This window comes from Leptinotarsa decemlineata, unplaced genomic scaffold (genome assembly GCF_025532065.1).
Source record: "Leptinotarsa decemlineata unplaced genomic scaffold, Ldec_3_MD MMD2_tig00000505_RagTag_RagTag, whole genome shotgun sequence".
In the NCBI taxonomy this organism is placed as follows: domain Eukaryota; kingdom Metazoa; phylum Arthropoda; class Insecta; order Coleoptera; family Chrysomelidae; genus Leptinotarsa; species Leptinotarsa decemlineata.
The window spans coordinates 8,148,585-8,164,208 of record NW_027412549.1 but is presented as its reverse complement, the minus strand read 5'-3'; the positions used below and the strand labels follow the sequence as shown (position 1 = coordinate 8,164,208).

General features: G+C 34.0%; 1 protein-coding gene across 1 annotated transcript in view; it reads right to left on the bottom strand.

The window, feature by feature from the left end:
• The window catches only part of rau (RA domain-containing protein rau), a 149,662-nt gene that overhangs the window by 54,848 nt on the left and 79,190 nt on the right, over positions 1–15,624 (bottom strand). Inside the window, exon 3 of the mRNA XM_074173862.1 lies at positions 6,912–7,055. Within this exon, the coding sequence (XP_074029963.1) occupies positions 6,912–7,055 (144 nt within the window). The remainder of the gene's footprint in view (positions 1–6,911; positions 7,056–15,624) is intronic.

Below are 15,624 nucleotides of genomic sequence, written 5' to 3'. Positions count from 1 at the left end.
TGATAATTACTGAATAGTACTGAGAAAAAGAGAAAAAGAGATATACTCGATAGCAGTGGCGTGACTCATCAGTGAAGCCGTATCCACGATCCATTTTAAAAATGAATTTCGATGAGGAATAAAGTTTCGTATTGGTGGTTGCAAATATCGGACAATGTTAAATCGTAATTTCATTCACCTAAAAAATATCTGAACGTTTTATTTCGTATCTCTCACATATTTGGATAAATTTGAGGATTTGTGATTCTTATTATTGAACTTGAAAACATTTTTGCGATGGGAGGCAAGTTGGAACTCAAAATTGAAGGATTCGAGAAACACTTTAGGACTTTTTTGTTTCTGTTGAAGAGGTGAACAAAACACTTCATCACCACTTCATAGCATATCATTATAGCTATATTTGCTATATTTCAGAAAATGTTGGAAAACATTTGGAAAAATCTAATTTTTTATTTAAACGGTTGAATATGTATAAAAAATTTTTGAGAAATATTAATATTGAAGTCAAACTAGTAGTAGTTTTTCTATAGGAATGTGTGTTCGTCAACTTACTGTGTTTTTAGATTTCTAAACCTATTCATTTGATGATGATATTTCATTTCTCTTTTAGGATAATAACAGCAATTGAGGAAAAAAGAAAAAGAAATTACTTTTATTTCTCTTTCCGAATAATACCACTATGAGCAAGAAAGAAAATGTGTTAATTTGAAGAATGTTTTTTTTATTTTGTACTGTTATTTGACTTTTTTGAAAATGAAAAAAAAATGTTTTGTAGAATTTCATTTCAAGAATGTATATGAACTTATTTTGTATATACATATTTTTTTAATATATCAATGTGTAATATGTCTTGTGCATTCAATTATCTAAATTATGAGGAAAAATGGCCACTTAAGAGTCAAGAGTCAACATCCGATTGAGGTATCATTGTCTTCAAAACTACTCTGAATACGGACCTTCTTACAACGGAATATCCCAAGGTAATATAACCCGTAAATGAAAAATTACACCGTAAAATTTTATCATAGAATAGAATTCCACTGTGAAATTATATAAGAGTGTAAAATTCTACTGTAAAATTCTGTCAAGAGTGTAATATCTCGATATAAATTTATATGGCAAATTTACCCTATAAAGTTTTATTTCAACACAAAAGTACACTCAAAATGAAAAATTACACTGAAAAATTCCACACTTGTCTTCGAGATAGAATTACAAAATAATATTCCGCATGGAATGTGAGATCACACACGAAAGTAATTTCTCGCTAATATGGGCGGTAATTAAATTGCCACCGGTACCGGCGGAAAAATTTTTACCAGTGTAAAATTCAAAGATTCTTTGTAGGTACTGAAAAATACACGTGATTTTGGGTGTGGGAGGGGGTGTAATCTTAAATCTCACCGCGTATCACCAAGGAGGAGGGAGGTTAATAAATGCTAAAAAAACATCACGTGATTAATGGACATCCCCCAAGATAATTTTTTTAGTTGAATATGTATGTGTTGTTCAGTAATCTATAAAACAAATGATCGCAATATAATGTCACAAAGATTGATTGTTGACTTTCAACATTTCTTCAGGTCTTTAAATATTAATAAAATTCGAAAGCTTTTCAAGTAAATCGGAGACCTTCTGCGTACATTTTGCTACTAATTACCAGATTCATCAAATAAAAATAAATTAAGATGAAATGAATTACACAATTCCAAATTGAGTAAGGCTTTCGTGTCTAGGTTAAATTATGTTTTTGTTTCATTTTGGTATTATTGACCAACCTTCGTTTTGACCGAGAAAATACTCTTTGTATTCCTGGAGATGTAAACCACTCGTATCGACGAAATGTTAAGAAACTCACTTAAAATGAACGACACTTAATAATCCCGGAAAATGAGAAATGCTATTCAATTCTATTGTAGATATTCTAATAAAATATCAACTCTAAATATTTGAACTCCTGCCTCTTTCTTAAATGATGGCCCGAATCGGTCTTTTTATGTTCTATAATTATTTCTGATTGAACACCATATCTTCCCGACTTCAACAAGATACGTGCAAACCTTTCTCAAGGAAATTAATTCTATGTTCAATAAAGAAGGTCAATATTCTACGAACCCTTATCTCTTGAAACCTGGTAAACTTGGTTACTAGCTTATTTCTGCAGTTTTTTTGGAATAATGGGTCCAACTATTTAAAAACTATTTAAAATAGCAACTAATGTGGATAATGATTTATTTCATAAAATCCGGTATTCTTTTTAAATGATTGGTCTACATAAAATATTTCTGAAATATTACGGATTCAAATAAATCATATGTACTTCAGATTCAACTTGAATTTCTCCCACTTCTCAGGATTTTCACTGAAAACTTTGTTTTGTTCAAAATAAACTTACACTTTTGAGTAGTTTGTTAAATGTGATATATGTGTTGCGAAAGAAGAATATTTATTATTACTTTTGTAATTATTAATTTTTCTAATTTTTCATATTAGACAAAATACATAGTTACAATATAGTTTCCTTGAATAGCTGTATTACTATAGCGTATTGAATTCTTCAGTAACTAATTTGAAAATTATCTGTTGATTGAAAACTGGCCAAATGATTTGAAGTGTACAAATAGATGAAATTTCTGTTGTTGTAATGAGGGAAACTTTGATTGAATGATAAGGGCAGAATACGAAAAAATATAAAATACTAATCAACTGCTATTGAGATTGATTTACCAATCACTTTTATAAAAAATGTCCATCATTTGACTCCGTTCTCTTTTGTTGGCCCCTTTTTTACCATCGTTGTGTACTATAGTACAAGTTTTTCAGAAAGAATTCATTTTGTAATCATCGGTGCCTATAACCCTTGATCATAAAACCTAACTCCATTGCCCTTTAATATTGCTGCAATTCTTTGCGACTATATTTTTTTTTATGAAAATTACCGTTGTTTCATTTCGACATTGAAAAGGAGTGAAAAAATCTAAATTAACAAATGGTGAACGAGCATAACGAACATAAAAAACCAAAAAAATATTTCCATTGTTATTTGTATGGTTCAGCTTAGAATAAAAAATTTGTATTGCAATAAATTTTCACGAGGAAAAAATAATTGATGGAATTTAGTTAGCATCAAATAATAAACTCTGTTCATCGTCAATTGATCAGAAAATACACTACTGAAAAGCAGTCAATTTGAAACTTTTACTTTTTGAGGATAAAGCAACTTGATGCAAAAAAAGTCAACAAGTCTCCTTTGAGAAAAAAATTCCAATCGAACAAGTGGATCATTCATAGTTTCAAGTGACAACTTTTGAAATCGACCTTCTTTTTATAAAGCAACCAATGTTTGACTCAATTTTGAATATTATTTATAATTTTTATTACAGCCATTATATATTTCAATGAAATAGAATTGAGTGCTGCAAAAACGATAACAAATATTTTGAATTGTGGTTGTATCAAATCTAAAATTTGTCTATTTAAATCCCTGTTAAATTGCAGAGTTTCACATATTCAGATGGAAAGCAATTTTAACTAACTTACAAATGTAAATTTAATGAAATTAGGTGCCTACCTCAAATAAGCTACTTTGCCTTTTAATTTTTCAATAGTAAAATCAAGGTGGTATATCGTACATAGTTCCAGAATGAAAGTTTACCACAAAAATGGCAGGGAATTTTATCACAAGAATTCTCTCTCTTCTCTTCTTGGCTCTGCTATCTTTTGGTGCAATATGCCAGTTGATTCGGGGGACTACAATTCCACAAGAATTACCAGCGAATTGATCACATGTTATAATGTAACATAATTCAAATAAAAAATTAATTCGTCGAACATCAACAAAGCAATTCCATTTTTCTTTCTTTTTCTGCACCGTGACTGCAAGATCCTATCAGGTGAATAATTACGTACTCAGGAACGTTATGAAATGATCCGATAACTTTTACTTTTTAGCTGCTGTACATTTCAATGACCAAGGAGGAAATAAAAACTGAATTAATATTCCTCGTGACCTTGTTCTCTCGAAGGTTTTTCAAATCCTTTTTGCACCGTTGTTTCACGTCATAGAGAAATGGAAAATAGAATATGTACGATAATTTTACTCTGGCTTGCAGATTCAATGAATTTTAGTATGTTTAGGTGTTACTGTTGAAGTTTTATCACTACTATAGTAACAGAATTTAAAACTATAGTTTTTTCCTTCGACTCGTGACTCGTGAGGATATTGGAATAAAAAGTGACATGTGTTACTACTGGACAATGTAGCTTGTTAATAGTGAAAGTATTTTTAAGGGCTGACCGCCCCAAATTCGCATGGGTAAGTAGATAAAAAGATAAATTTGTACTTCATTTGGACAAATAAATCATAATATAACAATTTTTTACAACGACATTTTCAGTAGCGACCATTTTCAGCGATGGCTCTACAGATGGGAGTAATTTTACTAGAAGAATGTTTTGTTTATGGGAACATAGAGCTTCTCTACAAACGATATTTGGCGTCATTTAATTTTGTGATTATCATGATCATTGATTTTTGGGGCTTATATTTGAAAAAACAACAATAAGGCAAACAAGTTGATTTTCATGAGCTCCGACCTGCAAAATAGGAGCCTACTGTTGGCCATGAGTAAAATACTGTTTTCTTAGGAAAATCTCAACTAATTCGTAAGTTTGGCACTGGGACATGTCTGTAATAACTGCAGCAATGAGAAAAATTTGCCAATGTCAAATGAACATAACGAAATTTAAATCTGGGAGACGTGGACCTGAATTGTTTCACGATGAAATTTCAACATTGAAGTGCACCTGTGCGAGTTCGGGGCGTTTGCTAGTCCTTTATAAAATCAAAATGTATGAGGATTGTGACCGTGATGATTTTGTGAGTCATCAAAAATGAATGAAATTCGTGATTCTAACATGTGTGACGAATAATAATGGTATGTCTAAACTTCCTTGAAAATATTGATATTTGAACTTTTTTCCAGTAAATCCGCCTTGAAAAGTCACATATCAAAAAGAATATCATGAAAGACAAATACAAGCATAAGGTAAATTTGTTTACGTCGTCGTAAACTGAGATTAACTGTAGTCGCCGGAACAGTAGAACAATAATCATGAGAAAAATAAAAAATCGAAACACGTCAACATCGTGGGAACCTCTGTTCTATTCCCGTGGAAACGCGCTGCCTTGTAAGGTCGACTGAAGGCCTCATTTACTACAAATACTATACAAATTAATCAGAAATCTGATATTCAAGTTGTCGACTCCGAAACTTGGTTGCCCAAGGTATTTCGTTGATTGTTACGCTTGCGTGAATCTGCATATCATTTCAGAGTGAAATACATAATTCAGTTGTTAAGATACAGGACAATAATTGCCACATAAAACATTTGATAGGCTTCAAAAGTTGCATTTTACCTGAAAGGAAATGTATGGCTCTAGTCAACCAGGATGGAAATTTCAATATACGACAAAAATACAGCGCTAGATACAATCTGTAGTTTCTATGAAGAAATATCTGACACTGGTCGCACGAATAGTAGTAACCAGGTAATAGAAACAAAATTTTCACCTCCCTGCAGTACCAACAAAATTTTAGGGTCAGATACAACCTATGGTTTCTATAAGGAAATTTTTGGCATAGTTTGCCCGAGATTCATCCAATTTAAATGGAGCCATATCATTACTATTATTATAACCCATTGGTATCAAAGGACTTGCCGAAAAATTAATAGTACCTGATCCTTATAAGGTGTTGCCAGACCTCTAGGATACTAGGTGACCTCTCAGAACTCAACCATCCATTCAGGCTCCATTGATGTGAACAATCATCTCCCCAATACTTGTGCAAACTGAATGGACTACAAGCATCGATAAAAGAGTAAGAAATCTACAAGCAACTCCTCTGATTGGCAATGAAGGTAGTAAAGCCAACATACCAAACAGTAAGGGCTTGGGTGATCCTTACAAAGGTTTTGGGAACGTCCGATATTGCTCGCTTGAAGAAATCCTAGGTCTTTATGTGATGTATAATGCCGTTGAGTAACGTTTGTACCAGGGCCTTGACGGCGGTCAAATTACCGAAAGTTCGGTAATGTAGGAGGAATGTAGAAGAACTAATGAGAGCCTGCAGAGCAGATAGATCACAGCTTATTATTGACTGTGATACCAATGCATACCTGAGAAAACACTGACGCCATTCGCCCTAAAAATATTGGAAAACTACTTGACAGACATACTAGGGACATATCACTGGCTAACTGACCGTTTCATCGAGACCAATATGTGTTCAGGTCAGATATGTCAACGAAAACGGCTCTACGACGGATCACAAAAAGAGCAGAATATGTCTGAAAAACAAGTCACCTTTATAGCTGATTTCTTGTAAAATGAGGGCGCATTCGTTACATTATCAGAATTAATAATCGAACGTAACGGAAAAAGGGATATATGGCACAAATTGTGGATAGAGTGGATAAAGTGGATAGAGTGTATGCTTAGAGAAATATCTGTATATACGACCATTATGAGAAGAAATAGTAATGGCGAGGATAGCAAGTTGCTAAAGTGTGTAGTTTACGAGAAATGTAAGAAAATATATATAATTTCAATATCATGATGATAGGTTAAGTCCAAAGTGAGTAGGTCTATTCGAGCCTCCACCACAACCCGCAAGGGTTTATTGTGAATCACACCTATTCACCCTCGACCAAATAAACCCAGCTTCTTCACGAAGCCGATTAGTTTGTATGGTTAGGTCTTTCAGGTCAGATGGTAATATCATGATGATACTCATATCTGAAATATATTAAAGAAAATCAGTGCAATAATAAAAAATCAACAAAATCTCTCACACCCTTAGATGAAAGTCGGTACCAGAAATATAAATAGGTTAAAAGATATAACTCACTTGTACAGACTCATTCAGCGAAGAATAACTCGACGATCTGCTTCCCAAAGGTTCTGGACTCAGGCTGCCATACGAAACGGTTGAACTTAAAGACACTGTGTCAGCTCTACTCCTATAAGGAGAAAGCTGCACGTGTTTCATCATCTGCAACAAAAAAAAATAATGTTTCAACAAAAAATGAGAGCACTTTTAATAAACGAATAAACCAAAGTTTCAATTTGTTTACACGCCTGATTATTTTTTCATTTCAAAGCATACGTAGTTGATACTAAATTTTCTTTGGAAACATGACTTTGAGAACATTATAATCCAAACAAAATTATCCGTCTCAATTAATTTGAATAATAATTTACATCACTGATTCACTCTGTGGAATTAAAGTAAACCTGGTTATTTTTAATGGATTACTGAACGATTCGTGGTAGTGTTTATCATCTTTATATATACCAAAATATGTTCACAATATTATGTTAAACAGAAATAGATCATGAATGTTGATTAAAACAAGTTTCAAATTCAGTCAAGATGATTATTTTTTTTTAAATTGTACGGAAGAAATTTTACGGGGCTAGGCCAAATGAGATGGAATATTGGTATTTTTAAAGAGTATTGAAACACTATACTGGAATCAATGAAGTCGCCCCGGAGCGCCAAATAATTTTTATTGTTGTTTTCATTTTTATCGTTGTTTTATAATTTCACAAATAAAAGTATTATAACTATACAAATATTTTTTCAGAAGGTTTAATTATTCATGGTGAATGAGACGGCTGAATAATCTTAAACATTTTTCTGAAGAAAAAGTAGGAAGAGTAGAATTATTATACAAAATTGGAAAAATGCAGTTGTTTCTGATTTTATTCATCACAAAATTGTTAACACGTTTGATTCAATCAATTGAGGGTTTTGAAATAACCATTCATGATCATTTCTCAACTGTTTTTAACTCTCATTTATGATCAAGTCAACACAATGACGGCTAGTTTATTCATTAATTTAGTTTAATTCGATAATATGTATTTTCAAGTGTGCATCTAATTTTGATCGAAACCACCGGTGTCAAAAATTATTTTCATATTCCTTCAATTAATGATTTTTTACATATCAAACATTTTCAACTGGAAAATTGTAAATGTCGTTTGTTCCAATTATGGGACGAGCTGTATATAAGAATATGTCAACTCTTCTGACAATTATTTCCAGTGGTTCTTCTACCACCATGATTATATGAAAGTACCAAGATGGCTATTCTCAGGGTATGAAAATTGAGTAAACATTCTTGTACGCAGGATGTTTACCTACTCGTTTATAAAGAATGAATGACCTTAACTTTTTGTAGCATATCGTCAATTAGAAAATACCATGCTCATATCCTTTTCGTGAGCAGATGGAACATCACTATTATGGAGAATCCGGGTGGACATGATGAAATTCAAGGCAAATGCTAATAATTTCTGAATATCTGTGATTTCAGTCGGTATTTGTAAAAACAGGGGAAAGTAAACACATTCAGATTGTCAATTTGATTTACATAATAACACAAACCCTGGAGTTATATGAGTTTTTCAGAAATGAAGACTTAGATACGAAGTAGAAAGAACTTCATATGAGAGATCCCATTATTCATGTGAAATTTCCATGTTTACTTCTTTCTTTAAGAAAAATAAATGAAATACTCTCATAAAGTGCAGCCGATAAAACGGCCAAGAAACATAAAAATGAAAAAATGACGTTAATTCATGCATGAAGTCACTAAAGTATTTAACAAACAGATAATTTGAAAGTTATCTAACAAATCGATTATATCTGTAACACGCGAGGTTTTATTGTCGTTTATACTCATTTAAATTCGTCCAAATTAATCCAGCTTGTTAACGAAGTCGTTCATTTTATTTGGTGAGTGATATTTCAAGTCAGCTAACAGGAGTGGGACTCTATCAAACGCTGAAAACCTAATCCGATCCGCGGCGGGGCAGACATGGTGTAAGTGCTCTGCTACCATGACCTGATATACCCTCAAAGAATAATCCACTTCTAGGTTGACAAACCATGGCACATTTTCTTTAATCTAATAAGAACCTGATCGACGATTAGTCTGCAACCAAATTCTTCAGATAGGTAAGAAACACAATGTGTAACTTGAGAAGTAGGTCCGTGTGACGCATTTCGGGGAGATACCCTCCCATAGATGCAGAGCACCAGCCAGAAGACGCTCTCCCAATCCCCACAGGTAACCTGTAACCCTCCAGGTCGGAATCGTACCTGTGAATCGTCTTCTGGAATATCCTTCACGGCGGTCATAATGGTATACTGAAGTTGATTTGGGGTTGTCAGATGTTGTGAAATTGGCCGCGGTGGTAGTGCGCCCGACTCACGATCGGAAGACCGTGGATTCGATCCCCACTTCGACCAGATATTTTTCTCGAGAGAATTTATCTGGTTGAAGCTGGAATAATTCTGCAACCGTGTTAGGAATCACACGTTAAAAGGTAAGACCTCGTTAGTCCTCCAAGTTTCTCAACTTCTGAGAGTTGTCGTTCGTATGGGGGCGACAGCTGATTAACGGAAAAACAGATTTTAAAACAGATTTCAAGATGCAATATTTCTCCCTTAATGAATACGCAAGCTTACTTATACTCAGGTGGGTCACTACCTGATATTGGATAACAAATGCTTTGTTTTCCGGCTATAGTTTGTCAGAAGTTGAAGTTTTTATGAACTCTCTAATGAACACTACATGAAAAGATAACCAGAGTTGAGGGCTTGACTTTTTTTAACCTTGTCATTTAAATCTCCCATCTCATCCTATTGAATAGCTGCCGTTAGCTCTAATGTATTTGAAAAAAAAACGGGCTGCTCCGAAAATGCGTTAGGTACTTCTCCTAAGGAAAAATGAATTTGGCCATGTCCCCTGAATATTCAAGAATTCGTGTGTCTTGGATAGCGATGAGACAATGCAAGTAGGTCAATGTTCAAAAATCCGGGGTCCCAACAAACATAGAAACTGATCAGAAACTTCCGGTACCTACTGTAAGCGTATCAGAAGAAGTAAATACGAAGGGATCTACTGAATATATTATGAAGTGCAACAAAACTACATAACATAGATTGACACTTTCATTAGTGATCGAATGTATAAACCGATCTTGAAACGTCGACAGTAAAAAAACAATTTATTGTTTATTACAATGCAGACGATTTCCAGCCCAGAGCAAATATAATAAAATGGCGAGGAGACGCACCGAGAGGACCAAGGACCTCTGAAACTTTAAGATGAAGAGATGAGAGGGAGGTTAAATAACTGGCAGTGATACTAGATTCCACGCTGACCTGGAAACAACATCTAAAAACAGTGACAAAAGGTGGGGATAGCACTGATGATAGCATGATGTATTGGCTCCACATCATGGTGTTGAATCTGTTATAACATGCATTTATAGTTTGGTGGCCAAAGATGAAAAAAATGATCGTTATCAACAAATTAAGCATGGTACAAAGACTTGCTTTATCTAGGAATAATGGGTGATAAAAAACTACACCACCAGTAGCATTGAAAACACACCTAACATAGTAATATAGTATATCAATATAATAATGGTGTGGAAAAGAGTAGGTCAATTCAAACTGTAAAATTCACCGAATTAAAATTGATCGGGCGAAACAAAAGTTCGGAATACATGACAGAAGGAACACCTAAAATATTCTTGAACTACATGACGCTGAAATACTTCCCTACAAACTGCGCGGTTGAAGTCAAAATCCGAGAAGACTGAGAATGAACAGTTATCCTGAGAACATGCTTGGTAGAAACACCAAGAAAACAGACGGGATAAAAACCGAACATGAAACGGGAGCTGGGAGAAATTAACATTTCAGTTAACCGCTCGGTCGATACACATCAGTCTTCCAGACAATCAAACTGCACTTGGAGCACTAGTAAACTCAAAAGTGACATCGAGACTGATTGGAAATGCTGTGAAAATTTTAGCATGCTAGCAAGCGGGAATATATTGACTAAATAGCTCATGCTACAGCTGGTGCACGAGTACCAAAATTTTTGTTAAGAAACCATATTGTAAATTGGATCTATGAGAAACATAAAGAGTACTGGGAAATATACCCGGGGGCACATACGGGAAAGCCTTTAAAAAATTACCTTCTGAAAAGAGAAAGGAAGAACTACTTCAACAAAGTAGGGATCTGCTCAGAATAATTATAGGGCTCCTCACTGAACACAGAAGGCAGGCAACAAAGGATCTACACAAACTGTTAAAGAGTTTATTTTGAAATTAATTGCTTTCTTTCTTCTTTCAGAAGTTTCCCACATTTTTTTGTATAAAGATGGAGAAGTACAAAGCCAAAACATTTATTCTCAAAAACCTAATTTCTATAAATAATATACCCCTTTCAATTTAGTACAGTGAACTATTGGTTGTTAGAAATGATGTCATGAAAAACGCGGAAAACGTAATAAGTCTATGGGTGTTTTTTGAAGACTTGGAAAAAATTAACAAGAATAGTAATGCGTATATAAGCAAGCTGCCTAGAAACTAGAAAAATGCATATGAATACGTAGTTCCAAGAAAAAATATTTTTTTTTTACTTTTCCTGAAGAATTGAAAATATAATTCAGGAAAGACTTTTCCAAATCGAAAGGGTATCCCTTTAGATTATGCAAGTCAACAATTGAAAAAGCTAAGAGATTTTTGGAACGAGAATATTATCTTGAAGTATCTTTCATTTATATGTTTTCAGGTCACCGCATAGTTTCAGATGTTCGGGATTGAATTCACGCTACAAGACCATTATCAATCTCTCACCCAACAATGATTCGAAGGTATGTCAGCTGTAATCAATACCCTGCTCGACTACGATCTCCATGTAACAAAACCTCTGCGGTTTCACAACGTTGTTGCGGTACGAACAAAAAGTTGAAAACTGGGCCGGCGACTGGAAATATATTGGAATTCATATTGTCGATAGCAAAGTGACCGGATGTTTCAGATGTGTAAGTCAAAAAATCAGAAACAATTCATTTGAAAATAGATATTATTTTACTCACGAGTAACGAAAAACGATATATTTATGAGGTTGAGAATAACAGACGTTTCAAATTTCAAGGTATATGCGAGAAAGTGTTTTCTAAAAAACATCACAGGCGCATGGAAGATGTGAAAAATCAAAGACATTTTTTTTAAAACCTTAACGTTCTTTCTATGAATCCAATTCCTATAGCCGGAATCAGACTTTCCTACCTTTTTATATATTCACTAGAAATCCCAATGCATAATGAATGATAATGAATTCAATATTTCAAAAAATAATAGAATTAAACAAAGTCGATTAGCAGAATTTGCAAAAAAAATATTTACTTTAAATAAAATTTCTACCCTTGGAGAAATCTATTTGGAGAATATTTTTAAATAGATTATAAATTAAAATTATTTTTATAACTTAAATCAATGAACAAAGAAATGAAAAAAAGTGAATTTTCTTTAATTGATTCAACTCGTGAGATTTTCGGATGATATAATTGTTTATATTGGCAAATTCGTTTAAAACTAATGATTATTTTGAGAAAATCCTTAAGGCGCTCTAAGAGCAGTGCCTGTGCGGAAGTAGCGACTCACGTTGGATTTGAATCGCTGGAGATTGAATTCATTTGGAAAAACATTTTCAGGAAGTTTATTCCACATAAACTCCAAATAAAAGAGTTCTTAAACAGTGAAGATCGAGGTGTACTGAGTTGAATTTCAAAACGATGAGCAACCACAGTCCGTTGCGTATTTCTGATATGTACCGCAATTGGTGGAATCAAATGTATCAAGTCACTTGAACACCTCCCGTGAAAGTATCTATATAAAAGAGAGGCAAATCTCCAACCTATCTTCGATGTTCCAGACTATCGAGGTTGCAAGTAATGTTCGTGTCTCCAATCAGGCGGATGCTTCTTTTCTGGGAGGAATCCAACAGCTTCGGGGTATGCTTAGAGAGCTCCATACATGAACACAATACTCCAAAGAAGGTGTGATTTGAGCTTCATAACACATCAAATGTTATTGGGGTGTGTACAGTTTTCGGGTTCGGAACAGTGTTCCACGTTTTTGAGAAGCACCTTTTGCAATTCCGTCGACATGATTGTGTCAAGACAAATTGGTGTCCATTTCAACTCCCAACAAACTTATTGAACCAGAAAGCAGAATTGTCTGTCCTCACATTATTATATCCGGTTCGCAGACATTCATCTTTTTGGAGAAAACCGATGCCTGGGTTTTCAAAGCATTGAATTGAACTTTCACCCCAATTCGAAATTACCTCTAGAGATGCATTAAGATATGCAACCTCCTGCTGCTGGTGAAGATGTGCATCCACAGTCGATATCCTGGAATCCAAATGGAATGACAAGATAAATGTGCCGTCATCAGCAAAGCAATATATTAGATTCTTGTTTTTTTCCAGTAAGTCGTTGATATACAATAAAAATTGGAGACAATATGGATCTGTGGGAAATACCAGCGTTGATGCTTGAAAGTATCCATCAACAGCCACTTGCAGGGAATATTCTTTCAGGAAGCTGAAATAATCCGACAAGTCATAGCATCGAAGTTTGGCCAGCAAACCCTCATATCACACACGATCAAAGGCCTTAGAAATATCAAGTGCAATGTTCTGGACTTTCCATGTTTCTCGATTGAGTTATTCCAAATATGGGTGACATACGATGGAAGTTCGCCTGTTGATCTTTGTTTCCGAAAGTCATATTGATGATCGCTCAAGATGTTGAAACCTTCCAAATATTTGAGGATATGGTGGTTTACGACTTCTTCCATGATTGATATTACTGATAGCAAAGCATCTAGTCTATAGTTGTTTGGAAGATTTTTCTTGTCCTTTTTGGGAATCGGCTGAGCGCGAGCAATCTTACAACAAGAAAGAAAAACCCTTTCTTGTGAGACAGGGTGAAAAGTCTGCAAAATTCTTGTGCGAGTGCGAGTTCACTGGCGCATCTAATACAAAAAATTCAACTATCGGTACATCAGTCATTTGATGACAATAATTTTGAAATTGTGTTATTTACTAGAAATAATATGTCCCAATAAAGTGAAACATACGTGAGTTATCTCTGAATTGTCGAAAAAAGTTTTCATTAATTTCTGTCACTTATTAGAAATTTCCATTTTTGATATAATAAAGGAGAAGTTTGTGGCAAAAAAGTATATTGTTGTATATTTCCATTCAATGACGGAATATTGAAATATTTTATTATGTATTTAACTGAAAAATGAAATTTCAGAGATGTATTAGATGCTCCTGAAGAAGCTATTATATAGTGAAAACATGTGCTGAAATTTTGTAAAGATTTGAAACGTAACAATTCATTAATGATTGATACTATGTGTTGTCTCAGTATCAAAAAAATGTTTGAAACAACGAGGCATTTGAACCAAATATTCCTTGGTGGATTATTTTCAAAGTTGAGAAATATTAATGGACTACAGAATGAAAAAGCCATTCAACAAACTATTTTTATAGAAAGGTGTCTACAACGAATAAATCCAAATAATTACCATCTATTGAAGATATATCTCGAATTCATTGACACCTCTTCACGGTAAGCACATGCGCCAGAATATACCTTGTTTCCATAAGCTGTTTACTCTCCCTTATCTCGATTGATATACGTTCTGGGGTTATCTTGGTACAAATCATCTCGTTAACCCACTAGCTCTGCGCTATTCTTTGACAGAAAGAAAAATTACACTGTTTCACACAATGGTATCATTGTATTCGGATTTATTGGTCGCTTTTCATCTCTTCCGAAATATTTCTGTTGCTGGTGTTGTGTAATATTTCAGTAATGATGTACAAAAGGTTACAAAAAAGAAATTAGTTGAAAACAAATTCTCCGATAACGACTAGGTTTCCGTTTATTGAGTATTGTGATATGAATATCGATGGAGAAATTATATATGGTTTGTTAGTGAAATCTCATGAACTTCTAATGCTGGTTGTTGATGAAATTGTCGGAGAAACAATTCAACAACCATTTTGGTATTTTCACTATACAAGTCAGGAAACACTACAGTATTTATTAACTACCAATGAAACATACATAGCAAATAATTGAACAAAATATCAACTATCTATTGAGAAAATGATTATTTAATTCAACAATTGTGAAAAATAATAATAATCAGTATATTTGTATAGTAGTTTTTTTTTCAAGGACAAAACACAAGAACTATTTGCTTGTTTGAATTGCTGGAGATTAAATCCTTTTGGGAAAACGTGCTCAGGAAGTTTATTCCACATAAACGCCGTTCTCCAAATGAAAGAGTTCTCAAACAATCAAGTTCGAGGTGTACTCAGTTGAACCTCATAACGATGAGCAGCCACAGTCCGTCGTATATTTCTGATATGTACCGCTCTTGGTGGAATAAAATGTGTCACTTGAACACTCCCCGTTAAAGTATCTATAGAAGAGACATAAATCTCCAACCTTTCTTCGATGTTCCAGACTATCAAGATCGCAAGTGATGTTCTCGCCTCCAATCAGGCGGATGGCAATTTTCTGGATGGATTCCAGCAGCTTCAGGGTATGTTTGGGGGCGGAGCTTCGTACATGAGAACAATACTCCAAAGAAGGTCCGATCTGAGTTTTATAAAGCATCAAAAGTTGCTGAGGTGTGTACAGTTTTCTTGTTCGGAACAG